The sequence below is a fragment of the Diadema antillarum genome, unplaced genomic scaffold (genome assembly GCF_040938485.1).
Source record: "Diadema antillarum isolate AM-2024a unplaced genomic scaffold, OU_Dant_1.0 scf00000192, whole genome shotgun sequence".
NCBI classification, from domain to species: Eukaryota; Metazoa; Echinodermata; class Echinoidea; order Diadematoida; family Diadematidae; genus Diadema; species Diadema antillarum.
The window spans coordinates 1,966,501-1,980,097 of NW_027271081.1; the positions used below are offsets into that span (position 1 = coordinate 1,966,501).

The following is a 13,597-nucleotide window of genomic DNA, read 5'->3' on the forward strand; positions in this document are numbered from 1 at the left end:
TCGGTTCGACAGATGAAGAAAAAAACATCAAGCGTTTAGGGACTCTGAGGCTTCAACTCCTCCTCCCCCCCCCCCCCTCCTTAGGAGTGGTGGAGGGGAGGGGGGCTCATTTTAACAAATTACGATCATATCACCATTAAGATGTTATCTGCCAAATCTGGTGAAAATTCGTTGTGGGGTTTACAAGAAAATGCTGAAAATGTAAAAAAAAAAACAAAAAAAAAACAAGACAGATGGTCGCTAAGACAGGTGGTAAAGATGGTAATGGTTCATGCGCAGCTTTGATTGAGAGTTTCTCTGCCATCTATACATAATATAGGTGAAATGAATGGTTTGCACATTTCCCGGTGGCTTTTGCACATTTCCCGGCAAAATTGAACATTAACTATTTGCACATTTCCCGGCGTCACGTTTGCACATTTCCCGTTGATGAAATTTTGAGATTTGCACATTTCCCTGCAAGACGTTTGCACATTTCCCGGCGTTTGCACATTTCCCGACGAGACGTTTGCACATTTCCCGGCGTTTGCACTTTTCCCGGCTCCATAGGGTCTAGTCCATAGGGATATTCTGATAGATACACGCCGTCCATATTTCGTACCGTATAGTAGCAATAGTAGAAGCCAAACGAGACGTAGATATAGGATAAGGTATGGACATTTTTTGATATCTTCATTGTGACTGACATTGGGGGTGGTATGGCCCGCTTGACGTTCAGGTTGGAAAATTTTTGTTTTGCCGAGCATCATACCTCCTTGGTTTAAGGGATGGCATAGTATAGTGGTTGAGGTGAGAATTATGCTTTTAACTTTTTGCGAGATACTTAGAAACCACTCTGAAATGTAAAAAAAAAATACAAAAAGAATAATGAAATGGTTGAGATGTCTAAAAACAAAGTAAAACACAGTGATCTTATAATATAAGGTGGGTCCTATACCTTTTATTAGAATCGCTTTGTTTTGGATATCTCAGCCAGTTCAAAACCGATTGTCATCAAATAAACTTTGCATTCCTCTTAGAATTATTATGCTCTTTCATATTTCACATAAGAGGTTTTTCATCATCTGAAAAACGATTTAAAAAAAAAAAACGTTGAAAAAATCACGCCCCATCTCAACCAAAACTGTACCATCTCTCTTATCAAGGATTATGATGACACCTTCTCGGTTTTATCCGGTACATGGTTTGATTATGGTTTGACCAGTAACTTGATGAAGGAGTGTGTGTGTATGACCGATCTCTGCATGAACATACCGGATAGATAGAGATCAGTGGTGTGATGTAAACGCTGCAACTAGCTTCACGGTTAACAATGGAGTGGGCGGATTATGTAACACATGTAAACAAGAGGGGGCGCAACTAATAGCGCAAGGCTTTGTCCAGTTGAAATGGTAAGCACTATTTGGGCACCTGTCCCGCTTCATCATGAATATTCATCAGGCAGTAAGATACTGTACTAGTAAATGGCAGAACGCTGGATACGTGCAAAACGTATGGCCGATAAAAAATCTCGAAAAATTGCATCAACGGGGAATGTTAAAACGTCTCACCGGGAGATGGTAAAATGTTCAGTTTTGCCGAGAAATGTAAAAACGCTGCCGGGAAATGAAAAAAGTATGTATTTTCACGGTATTACGGATACATGTAGATGATGACTATTCATGATGAAGCGGGACGGGTGCCCAGATAGTGCTTACCCCAGTTCAAGGACGGTACCACCAAGGAGCTATTAATAGCTCCTTGGTACCACCCTACTTTTACGACCTATACGACAGTGGTGAGACCCGAGGGGAGACGTAGTGCAGACAATGGCCTTTCTCTTTCTCGTCTGCTCCAGACTGATGTTCACACATTATGTGGATAATGTGCGTGAATATGAACTGAGACAGGGTGTAGGCCTCCTGTTGCTGATGTACAATAGACCGGTTCTATAATGTATTCTTATTTTACGCATGTTTTGTTTACAAGAGTTGCCCTTGACAACCACAAAGCTTGAAGGAGGCTTGTCCTGCTTAGCAACAACTTAATGAACTCCTGCCAATGGAACTTAATATGAAGGAGCGGATGAATGAAATACTTCGTTGCTAGACTGTAGGAAAAAAAAAAATCTATATTGTAATACATTAGGCTGCGTTCACATAGAAGTATACTATTCGGGTATTCGGGGCTCGTTTTCGAGGGCACGCGAATAGCTTGAATCGAACGATAGGATTTCCTCACACCGGTTCACATAAGAGGGCACTATTCGAAAGTACCGAATAGCTGCGAATAGTATAGCAAAGTGGGAATCGAGCTTGTTCGATTTTCTTGCAGCGTATACCGTCTCTCGTTTATGAAATAATGACAATTTTGGTCTGGATTTGCCCTTTAGCAAAAATAAGCATGTAGACTGACATTCTGATGCAGTTTAGAAATTGTTAATAAGATTTGCTGGGATGTAGGAGGAAGAAATCCTCACTGCATGGGATGGTGAGTTGACGGTGCGGGTGATGGTGTACTCGGTGCCCGAATAGCGAATACCGAATAGCGAATAGCGAATAGCGAATACTTCTATGTGAACGCAGCCTTACAATAACGGTCTACATTTTTTTTTTTCGTTTTTTTAATGACTCTTTTAAAGTAATGACCACTATTAAGTGAGGCTCGAGAAATAATGTTCGAAAGAGATAGATACGATGCAATTTAAACTCAAATCACACCTTATATAGTGTAAATTGATTGGAGATAACAATGCTCCCGTCATGACACTTCAACTCAACAAACTGTACATTTGCTTGATAGTAAGATGTTATTATGACATTATAGGCCTGTACACACACAGAAACAAAATTGTTCGCAAACGATAATTTGAAATAGGTCCGACTCAACGCGATGTCTATGCCCATGGCTTTCCTTCGACAGAAACTGATTTCTAGGTCCTATATGCTCATCGTGATTCTTTTAAAAGCCAGACAGATGACCGATTTCTGTTGTTAATCCCTTCGACAGGAGCTAAGTTCTTAGCCATGCTTCCTGGGACGCGTTTCCCTTGAAAAGATCAGGTGGTTAATTCATGACAGTCTATCTGATGATGAACTGAATCACGAATTTTGGAGGTCACTGTGAAAGGCAAGGTGACAATGTTGTGTAGTCATCATCGCCACATGCGTCTGCGAGGGTCCTGGATTTTTGTTCTTTTTTTTTCTCTCTTCCTTGGTCTGTTTTGTAATTACTCTCCCTGCCCCCCCCCCCCTCTCTCTCTCTCTAACTCTCTCTGTTTGTTAGTCAGGTGTTATCCGAGCTATGCATGCATTCGTCCCCTAACCGCTTTTCAAGATGAGACTGATGTAACGTTAAAAATATATATATATCTATCAAAATTTGGAAGAGAAATGAAACTAAAATCGTATTTCGTGCCTACCTGTTTTTGTGCACGCAATGTTATGTAGGCACCACTTGCGACAGCTGTCTATCAATGGCAAATATTTTCGCTACAAGTTGTAATAATATAGTTTCGGTACTTTGACTGCATGGACCTTGCAGTTGATGATGACTTTACCTGGCGGTACTGCACAGACCCTATAGTCATCTAACCACAAGGTTTGATAATACTGTTCAGAGGATGTTGGAACAATAATTGAAGGCCCCTCGACTTCGTGTCCGGGCATGTAAACACCTCACTGTAGCATTGTATGCCATTTTCTTATGCAACCAAGAAACAAACAAAACAAACATAATAGTGTACAAATGACCAGCCTATAGCATTAAATTTAGGGTTAAAATAAAAATAAGTCACCTTAAACTATCTGCCATAATGAAATAACAAAAGAAGATGGATGTCTATGAGATATATAAAAGTAGAGGATCAACCATTACAAAAGCATGGACCACTTCCTCAAATTTGATGATGTTGTAATTTACCTTTCTTTTGTGTTATGACATATTCAGTTTCTTTTTATACTTTACTAAAGCCATGAATGCATCAAAATTCAGAGTTGAACCTTGAAATCTACATAAAACTTAAGACGAAGAAATTAAAAAAAAATACATGTACAAAATTGTATGCCATGTCGGTGGAACATGGCTGTATCACCTCTGCCATTCACATGTCTAAATATAGTATTAAAAAAAAATACTATAGCGCCCTAGTTTGAAATAGGTCTTACACATATTGCGATCTATACTGAAAGCAACATATCCGTGATTTGTGTTTTCATGGCCCTATCTTTACGTGAAATACTTGTTTTTAGGGAAGTGTAAGTGTTTCCTTTTAAAGACTTGTTCATGCAAGCACTAAATCATATACAATCCTAGGGTATTTTCCCCGTTTCTCTGTATTGTTGTGTTCTGTGTATTGACCGTGTGTATGTTTGTTCATGACTAATCTTTACCGGTTTGATTATTTCTTTTCGCTTATTGCCCAATAGGGGGCGGTATATCAGGGGCATCCCCGGCGGGGCACTCCCACGACCATGGTCAGGAGCATGGCCACACCCACGAGCACCTTGACAACGCGGGCTTCTTCATCAACAGGGAAATGCCACTGAGCAGAGCGGACTGGAAGCAGGTAAATGATTATACTCTTCGGTCCTAGCATGATGGAGACAAAAATACGATGAGCTTGTGATATCTTTAAGATGTTGTTAAATTCATATCTTCCCATTCAACAATTCTGTTATGGATGGCTTAAAGGCATCGTATAGTTTTGGTTGAGACTTAACTTCAGGTTTCTATCATTTTTTTTTTTTTTTTTTTTTGGCGAGATAGTGAGAAACCTCTTATGAAATATGAAAGAGCATGTAATTCCAAGAGTGATTGTTTATTTGATGAAAATTGGTTTTGAAATGGCCGAGATATCCAAAACAGAGCGATCCTAATAAAGTGTGGGACCCATATTTTATTACGATCATTTTGTTTTACTTTTGTTTTTGGATGTTTCACCTATTCCAAACCCGATTTTTACCGAGAATAAACTTTGAGTTCCTCTTAAAATGTTATGCTCTGTAAGTACTTAATAAGTGTTTTCTTGGTATCTTGCAAAAAAAAAAAAAAAAGTTAAAGCCCAATTTTTATCTCCACCAATACTGTACCATCCCTTTAAGACCCGGAAGTCACAGAGTGGGGATTAATCGGTGGCCCGATTTATTCGCTGCTCACCGGGGTACATTCAAAAACCATTAAAAGCACGGGCCAGCGAATAGTATCATCCATCGAAGCTTATACGTTCATCAGCAACAGTCGACCTCAATCGAGATTCTTCGGTTCTGTGTGTGTACTTACATAGAGAGAAGTGATTTAAAGCTATACACAATTCGTAACGGGGATTCTGGAATAGATATTAGTGAAATAAAATTGCACCTACTTGAGTACTGTGCATTTGTTGTGATTCATTGTAATCAGCTAGTAATAGTGTATTCAAGATGAAGTACTATTCATAAGATAAAGAGCTTGCTTCCAAAAGGCGCTTAATCCATCATATTTTTTTTTCAATGGATTTAGCGTCTTTTGGATGCAAGCTCTTCATATTTATATGATTATAGTCATTTCATTTCTCCCTCGTCTTTGTATAGAGAGCCTTTACCGTCGGTATCGGAGGCCCGGTCGGCTCGGGCAAGACTGCTCTCGTACTCGCGCTCTGCCGCCACCTACGGGATAAGTACGGCATATGCGTCGTGACAAATGATATTTTCACAAAGTAAGCACCGAGTGATCACTGTACAATAAATCATTGTATATGAAGAGTTTGTTTGCAAAAACCGATAAGTCCATATTTGCCAAATGAAGATATTTGCGATTAAAGGTCAAGAAAAATAAAGAGAATAATAATAAAAAATTGCTTCTTTTGACCATAACTTAAAAAACATACCTTTATATGTAGTGACCAATAATATCATTCAAAAGGTATTATTTTGTACTTTATGACAGATATCGTACTTCAAAATCTTCAAAAATGGACTTATCGGTTTTTGCAAACAAACCCTTCATATATACAATGTATTCCTTTGTAAAATATCATGACAATGCATGAAAATGTCATTGCCGTTTTCAAGTAATAGTTTTGGAAGGGATTATTGCTTGGTCTGCAGTGTATCTCACTCTGTTTTTAGACAAGCAATCATGCAAACTTTTGTTTTTACATTGAAGATTTGTGTGTGCATGTGTCTGCTTATTATTTTCTGCACTCGAGCTACTTTGTGATGTGCAGGGAACAACATAGCACACTTTGACGGCTTCACTTTGTCAAGTTTAAGTTTAGCTGTTACCGAAGCTTTCAGAAAATCACCAAAATTTGATAGGTATAGACTATTTTAACCAAATCAAGTATTTTGCCGACACCCATCCCTAATATGAATGCCTATTGTTTCATGTCTCGCCATAACACACAGAGAGGACTGGGAATTTCTTGTGCGGCACGAAGCGCTGCCGGAGGAAAGGATGCGAGCAGTCGAAACGGGAGGGTGCCCTCACGCGGCCATTAGAGAGGTATTATCAGGTGTTTTAGGTTTCTTTCTTTCTTTCTTTTTTCCTACACGGCTGAGGAGGCGGTGCAAGAAAGTTGTAGTCAATTGTTATAAGTCATCTTGAATGTCATATAATTTCGGGGAAATCATTTTAAGGGTTTTAGTGAAAACGAATTCCAAAGATGCTAAGCTTCAATTCGATATAAAGTCAGCCTACTTCACTGTAAGGAAAATATAACAAAAGTGGAAATTAGAAAATTGTAAAGGTTATATTGCTAAAGACGGCTTTACATGCATATTTCTTCCATTTATGATCTCCGGATATGAACGTCATGACACACATGACAATTGCAAATCCTCATAAATCAACTGTAAGTCTTGCAGTTACAATTTGTTGCAAATTTGCAATAGACAAAAAAAAAAGGAAAAGATGACACGTGTGTGTTTTCCTCCCAACATGGAAAAACATGACAATGAGTTAATGAATAAGTACAAACAAAGCCGAGAATTGTCATCTTGTACATTTAAAGATAATGATAACATTCTAGCATATACTAAACAATTGTTAACCTTCATTATTTTATGTTATTGCCATGCACTTGTCTTGGAGTAGTACAGTGTATTACAAATTTAAAATATTCTGCCTGTGTTTATGGTATTGTTACAAGACCGCTCGATGAATAGACCAGGTTACCGAGGCACTAAAATTGCAGGTATACCTGTACAAGGGGTTTTTTTTTTCTGACAAACAAAAAACTATGTTGTCTGACGCTTGCCCGAGTCTATTCGACATAGCAACAGCAATATGCAGATTTGGCTGTATTGCAGCATTGAAATGCCTTCAGCAGACCTACGTAGAAATGTGATGAATATCTTGTAGGCCTAAGTAGATTCTATGGGGGTGTTGCAAGAAAGTTGCAATCAATTGCATCTCCCCAAAATCAATCGCAAATCCTGCAATTGACTGCAAATTTGCAATCAATTGCAAGCTCCATTCTTGTAGCGGATACTTGCGATTGATTGCAAGTAGCAGTTGATATTGCAAAGTTTGCAATAGATATTTGTAATTGATTGTAACTTTACTTTCTTGTCACACCCCATTAGAGAATTAATGCATAATATTATGAAATCGAATAATCGAATACACTCAGTAATCAGGCATATCGTACACTCCGCGTGCTTTGAATGCCGATTGGCCTAGAAAACTCCTTAGCGTTGTACGCTCGATAAATAAATGTTTTGGCACATGTTGGGTTAGAGTACAACTTTACCTATATCAATTATTACTTTGCGCCTGTTACAGGACTATTCGGTGAATCTTCAGACCATCAAGGACCTCACGGTCAAATTCCAGCCGCAACTTGTCATCGTCGAGTCCGGTGGCGACAACCTGGCGGCGAATTTCAGCCGCGAGCTCGCCGACTATATCATCTACGTCATCGACGTGGCAGGTACAAAAATCTAGGCTTACCTTTTTTTTTTTCAGATATGCAGTTTCGATCATTTGTTCCACAGATATCATTTTTTTTTCTGGTTTTATGTGTAGTGAATAAACCCAAGACGGGGGACGCAAGAAGCGATTCAGAGAAGCAAGCGAATTAGCCCATAAATGTGTACAGCGTGACGTCTTTCTCAAGTTTCTTGTATTCTAGTTGTGTATTTAAGTTTATGTATTCAAAATCGTGGGTGTTTGATTTTCCTCCTCTATTGTTCGATAATAAGGCCGGAGCAATCTTGTTCCAAATTTATGGCCATAGCTTTCCGATGAGGACCCTATAACATTGCTGTCCCTCCACTTGTGTATTATTCATTACATTCCGACATTTCCTGAAATCCAGTCTGCTTGCATTATAGTTGTTCAGTCAATTATTACGTAGGCAGACTTTCTGATTGTCAGAAATAACTTTTGTCATATAGGTATAAACTCTGATTATATTTGTAACCGATGCAATACCAGGTCAGGCACTACAACGAGCAACAAATCCCTCCCCCCCCCCCCCAAAAAAAAAAGGAGAAGATACGCAAGCTTTGGTTTGTAACCTTTGCGAAGTGCGAAGGAATTATGTATGCATCTAAATGCCGCGATAAAAGTGCCGACCGCACGGAGCAGCATCAATAAGCCCTTAGGAGATGTGTTTTGAAAAATCACAATATATAGGCCTATACTATAGGTTCTTAAGAATAATATGACAGTTAAAAGCTGCTCTCTCTCCGTTAAAGACAAAGAAGGGAAGAAATAAACGTTCATGGAAGAGGAAAGTATCACTATGTTTGCAAATAGCCGGCTTCCTTCGTTTTGTTTTCTCGTTACCTCAGGTAAAGATACGTTAATGAGGATGTTTGCTCTCTTAGCTCAGTCTGGTGTATGTCCATGCAGTTCCTTGATTCTAACTACCTGTTCCCATGACAACTGATATACAGGTGGAGACAAGGTCCCTAGGAAGGGCGGGCCTGGTATCACCCAGAGTGATCTGCTCGTCATCAACAAGACAGATCTCGCCGAGGCTGTCGGCTCAGACTTGGAGGTAAGCCCGGAATCAGAAAGTCGACCGTTTGTGGGTAGGCCACATCCTATATCTGGCAGAATGACTGCCATACTTACCCAATTTCAAACGTTTACCAGGGCATGACCCATTCAAGTGGCGTTGATTAGAGCTCTTTCAGACACAAATATTGAATATAAGCAATAACAAAACATTTTACATGAAAAACAAAAAGACATGAAGTATGATTGATTTGTGACCAGATGGATATGTAAATGAATTAAACATGACCAAAACAATGGGGAAAAAGTACATGACGTAATAGAAATTACAAAATAAATGTATTCATTTATTCAACACATCTTCTCCCCCTATCTCATTGTCTACATTGTAAATATGTATTTACATAATACAGTACTATTTGTATTATGGAACTATGTAATTTTGTGAAACATTCTTTGTAATATCAATAAGCAATGCAACATTCAAGGCTTGGGCTAGGTCACCTGGATTAAATAGGAAACACAAGGCACAAACAAAATAAAAAACAAACTAAAGTCCAGTAATATACCCAAATAATACGGTATAGAGATAGTCCATTGATTTAAGATATCTTAATCTACCTGTGAATATATTATATTCAACAATTATGATTGTAATAGATCAAATAATATTCTTCTCCGCCTACTCTTATTGTACTCTGATATCCTCCTCTCTGATGCAAAGGTGATGAGGCGGGATGCTGATCTGATGCGGCAAAAGGGACCAACCATCTTCTCCCAGGCCAAGCACATGATCGGGGTGGAGGACATTGCAAACCTCATCCTCAGATCCTACAAGAGGACGACCGTCCAGTAAGAGTGACAGTTCAGCAAGAGTGACCGAGAAGAAACCTCACGGAAGAACAGAGTGGTGGAAAGAAGCCCGTATGAGGGGGGGGGGGGGGGGGGGCAGGCTCGAAATCGATTGCTTCGGAAACCACGAATAGGTGTTAGCTACCCTCTAGAGGGATTTTTGTCAAAATTATCATATGGCAGCTGTTACCGGTGTGGAACCATCATTATTCCTGTAGCAAGATTTTCTTTAGCGTGTCCATAATAGCCTACAGATATTTTCTGACAAAGTGTAGCCAAATTCATATATGCCACAAATGGGCATCGGGGATAACATAATTAAAAAGATGTGACTACTGAACTTTGTCTAAATGTCACAATGGATATTATCTTTTTTCTTCTTTTTCTACTTCTTAAATCCAAGTTAAGTGCCAAAAGTAAATGCTTTTTTTTATTTCTTCTCACTTTAGTCACAGAGCTGTGAACAGTAGGACCTACGCATAATTAGGCAACGTGGAACAAATTAATTCACTTTCACTACAGTGATAAACTGCCGTTTTAATTGTGCAAGTCAGCAAACTGGTGTAATACATCCAAGATGCGCAGAAACAGTTCCCCTACCCTTCACACTTATTGCATGCGGTCGAAACGAATTTTACGGGCTGTGATCGTGCCGCTGAAAATAGAAGGAAACAAGAAAAAAGGGGCTCATAAAGTACTATAATTGTGTGCGTCATAATTGTATTTTTATGACGTATAGGAAAGGGTAGGCAGTCAAGGTCTATACACTGTATATAGTCAGGGAGTTTTTTGTATTGTTTTCACTTGCTCTAACTCTCTCTTCAACCCTAAAAAGGCCGGGGGGGGGGTTGAATCACCCCCCCCCCCCCCGACGTTTTTCGCGACTAATCCGCCGCGCGAATTCTTTTGACCGTGCCGTTCGCTGACTTTTTACTTTCAAGTCTCGCGCATCTTTTGACACCATTTTCGCGAAAATCGCACATACCGTTACGACACCGCATGACGTTTTATACATGCCTGTCAGACCGAAAATGGCTCAAAAACGTGATTTTGTGTATAAAGTCTATGCAAATGGAGTTTTGTCTTCTTATTCATAAAGATGTGATTATTTTCACTTTCATACGCTGAAACTAATTAATTTTAGCATGATTATGCTTGAAATAGGTTCTGTCATAAATTTTGCGGAAAAAAATTATAAAACATTAAAGGGTCGAAAATACAATGAAATACATACGAAATTCATAAAACAACAAAATACATAAGAAATTGATTTTGGTACCAATTTTTTTTTCAAGTGCATTGTTAGGAATGCTACAAAGAATGCTTTCACCAAAAATTAGGATTCTAGCAGCTTTGATTTCTGATTTAGGGCAAAATGTATGATTTTATGCATATATTAGCATAATTACTTATTGTGACAAAAATTTCCATTTCTTTTTGTATAGCTTGGTAGATTACGCCACAGGTAATGCACGTGCCAAATTTCATGGCGATTGCGCGATCGATGGCCGAGATCTCGGGGGGGGGGGGGGTTGAATCAACCCCTCCCTGCCACAGAACACCCAAAAAAGCCCGGCCTGGTTAGGGTTAAAGCATAATGTATAGATATTGATACTAGTCATACAATATCCGCGTCACGTTTTATTTTTTTGTTGTACACTTCGGAAAGAAGTGACGGGAAATTTACCTTTGATGATCCCTTACCATCCTGACTCCCCTTTGATTTTGCTTTTCTTTGTTTCTTGCCTTTTAACCCATAATAAATATGTTCTTTCCCTCTTTTTGGTACAAATACATTCAGAAAATAATTTTTTTTTTAAAGAAACAAAATGAAGCGTTAGAGAGGTTATCACTTGTATTCTTTTGGTGTGTTGTTGATTTATTGATTTGATTTATTCACCTTATACGTCTGAATGCGTTTATAGACGTACAAATAAGATGACAGGTAGAGTATGTGTGTAATGTTTGTGCACTATTCTATATCTTTTGTATCAAAATCATGACAATGTTCAAATTTATAATCCATTTTCTTTTCAACCGTTATTCGCTGACACACCACTGTCCCTATAAAAGCGATGAGTTGATTGCACTGGACGACATAGGGTAAAGAAAACATTGTCACCTAGATTTCTGTCTCATTATTTTTTTTCAATAGAACCAAAACCTTCAGAATCCTGATAAAATGGATTAGCAGAGACTCCAATCCTCCCGTTTTCGACGGGAGATCTCCCGCCGAAAACCCATTTTTGCAAAATCTCCCGTTCTCCCGCTTGGGATTTGATTTCTCCCGCCCTGGCTCTGTGTCTCCCGGTGGAAAGGATTTCTTACTTATTGCTATCGTGTGTTGAAAAAATAAGCCTTAGATAGCACCAGGGAACATCTAGAACCCTAGGAACTTCGTGCTTCGCACAAATCAACTTTGAGTCTCCCGTTTGCTAGGGGTTTCGGGCGGGAGAATCTCCAGATCAGACGGTGCTTGGGGTTGGAGTCTCTGGATTAGTAGTGGAAAGTGCAGTGTACTTTGGACATGCCCACAAAAACAAACAAACTTCCAAACCACGATTTCACCATGGACCTACCAAGGAGGTTCGAGAAATGGAGTCACAACAGTCTTATTCGCTTTGATCCCATGCTCGAAGCCGCCACTCAAAAATATTTGAAGTATGTGTCAAACTGGATCTGCCGCTCAGATGCGAAGACAATTGACTCGTGTCTCATTGCATAATCACCAGCCACTTTCCAAGGAAGATATATGTCTTTGTGATGGTAATTACTTTTCGCTATCCCTACTTACAAACGATGGGCGGTAGACAATGGTAAAGGCACGGGGGTGCGCGAATAGAAATTACTCAAATATTGCTGAAATACATATCAAAATTACTCGACTGTACGTGTCTGTACGCTAATCTGACATATTAATTTATAAAGAACTATACTTGAAGATGATACCATATTAGTTCCATTTGGCGGAAACAAGGAGAAAAGTGATAAAACCGGCTTTCCATAAGGGTAAATTTCAAACACTTTCATAAAATACAGCTCAGATTTACACTTTTGCTCATATTACGAAATTGACTTTTGTTTTATATGCTTTATCATTAGGTGAAATTTCATTGCATTTGATATATAAACGAGCAGCATATACCCGATATCATGTTAGCGTTCAAAATGAATCTTCAGATTGCTCAGAAAGATGGCGGCTTCAAGCATCGAACATCAAAGGCACAAATGCACCTGTGGAATTCGTTTGTCCATCCATAGAAAACTGACAGCTGATTGAATAATTATAGTCAGTTGTAACTCCATCTCTCGAACCTCCTTGATTTCACCAATCACTTGTAAAGTACGTACTAATGCGATTACAGTAACTACAGACATTCAAATGCATCCTCCCCAAGACCGAGCATAACTCGCACGTTTGCCTGCTGCTTGTCTTTTGTTGATCATAAGTAACATGGAAACACGCAAGTTATGCTTGGTGTAGGGGAAGGTGCATTCTAATGTCATGTTTAGTACTTTTAGCAATTATTGACAAATGATGTGTGTGGCACAATTTGGTTCAGAAGGTCTTTTCTGGGCATATGCAAGCAATCTGATGAAAAACAGAAAATATTATCCTAACACGCATGGCACAAATGCAGATACATTGTATTCATTTGGCCACATAAGTGATAGGTGTCCATGTACACGGTATTATGAATCAACTTAATTAAGTCAACATGCATTTGCATTGCATAGTTCCTTTAAAGGTAATGTTTCATGACCTACATAGTGCTAGTGTCTGTGATCTTATGTAAAATGGAAGGTATAAAAATCAGAG

The 13,597-nt window shown here is 39.0% G+C and overlaps 1 protein-coding gene across 1 annotated transcript; it reads left to right on the forward strand.

Annotated features, from left to right (window-relative positions):
- Positions 1-3,528: 3,528 nt before the first annotated feature.
- LOC139723482 (urease accessory protein UreG-like) lies at positions 3,529-9,781 on the forward strand. Its single transcript, XM_071634725.1, has 7 exons — positions 3,529-3,544; positions 4,407-4,546; positions 5,550-5,674; positions 6,366-6,462; positions 7,744-7,891; positions 8,862-8,965; positions 9,650-9,781. The coding sequence occupies exons 1-7, from the start codon at positions 3,529-3,531 to the stop codon at positions 9,779-9,781; spliced, it is 762 nt and encodes a 253-aa protein (XP_071490826.1).
- Positions 9,782-13,597: the final 3,816 nt, after the last annotated feature.

What these genes read in the sequence shown, in the direction of transcription:
- LOC139723482 (XM_071634725.1), top strand. An exon ending in ACAAATGATATTTTCACAAA is followed by an intron (nt 5,675 to 6,365) that starts GTAAGCACCGAG and finishes CATAACACACAG; the next exon opens with AGAGGACTGGGAATTTCTTG. An exon ending in CTACGTCATCGACGTGGCAG is followed by an intron (nt 7,892 to 8,861) that starts GTACAAAAATCT and finishes ACTGATATACAG; the next exon opens with GTGGAGACAAGGTCCCTAGG.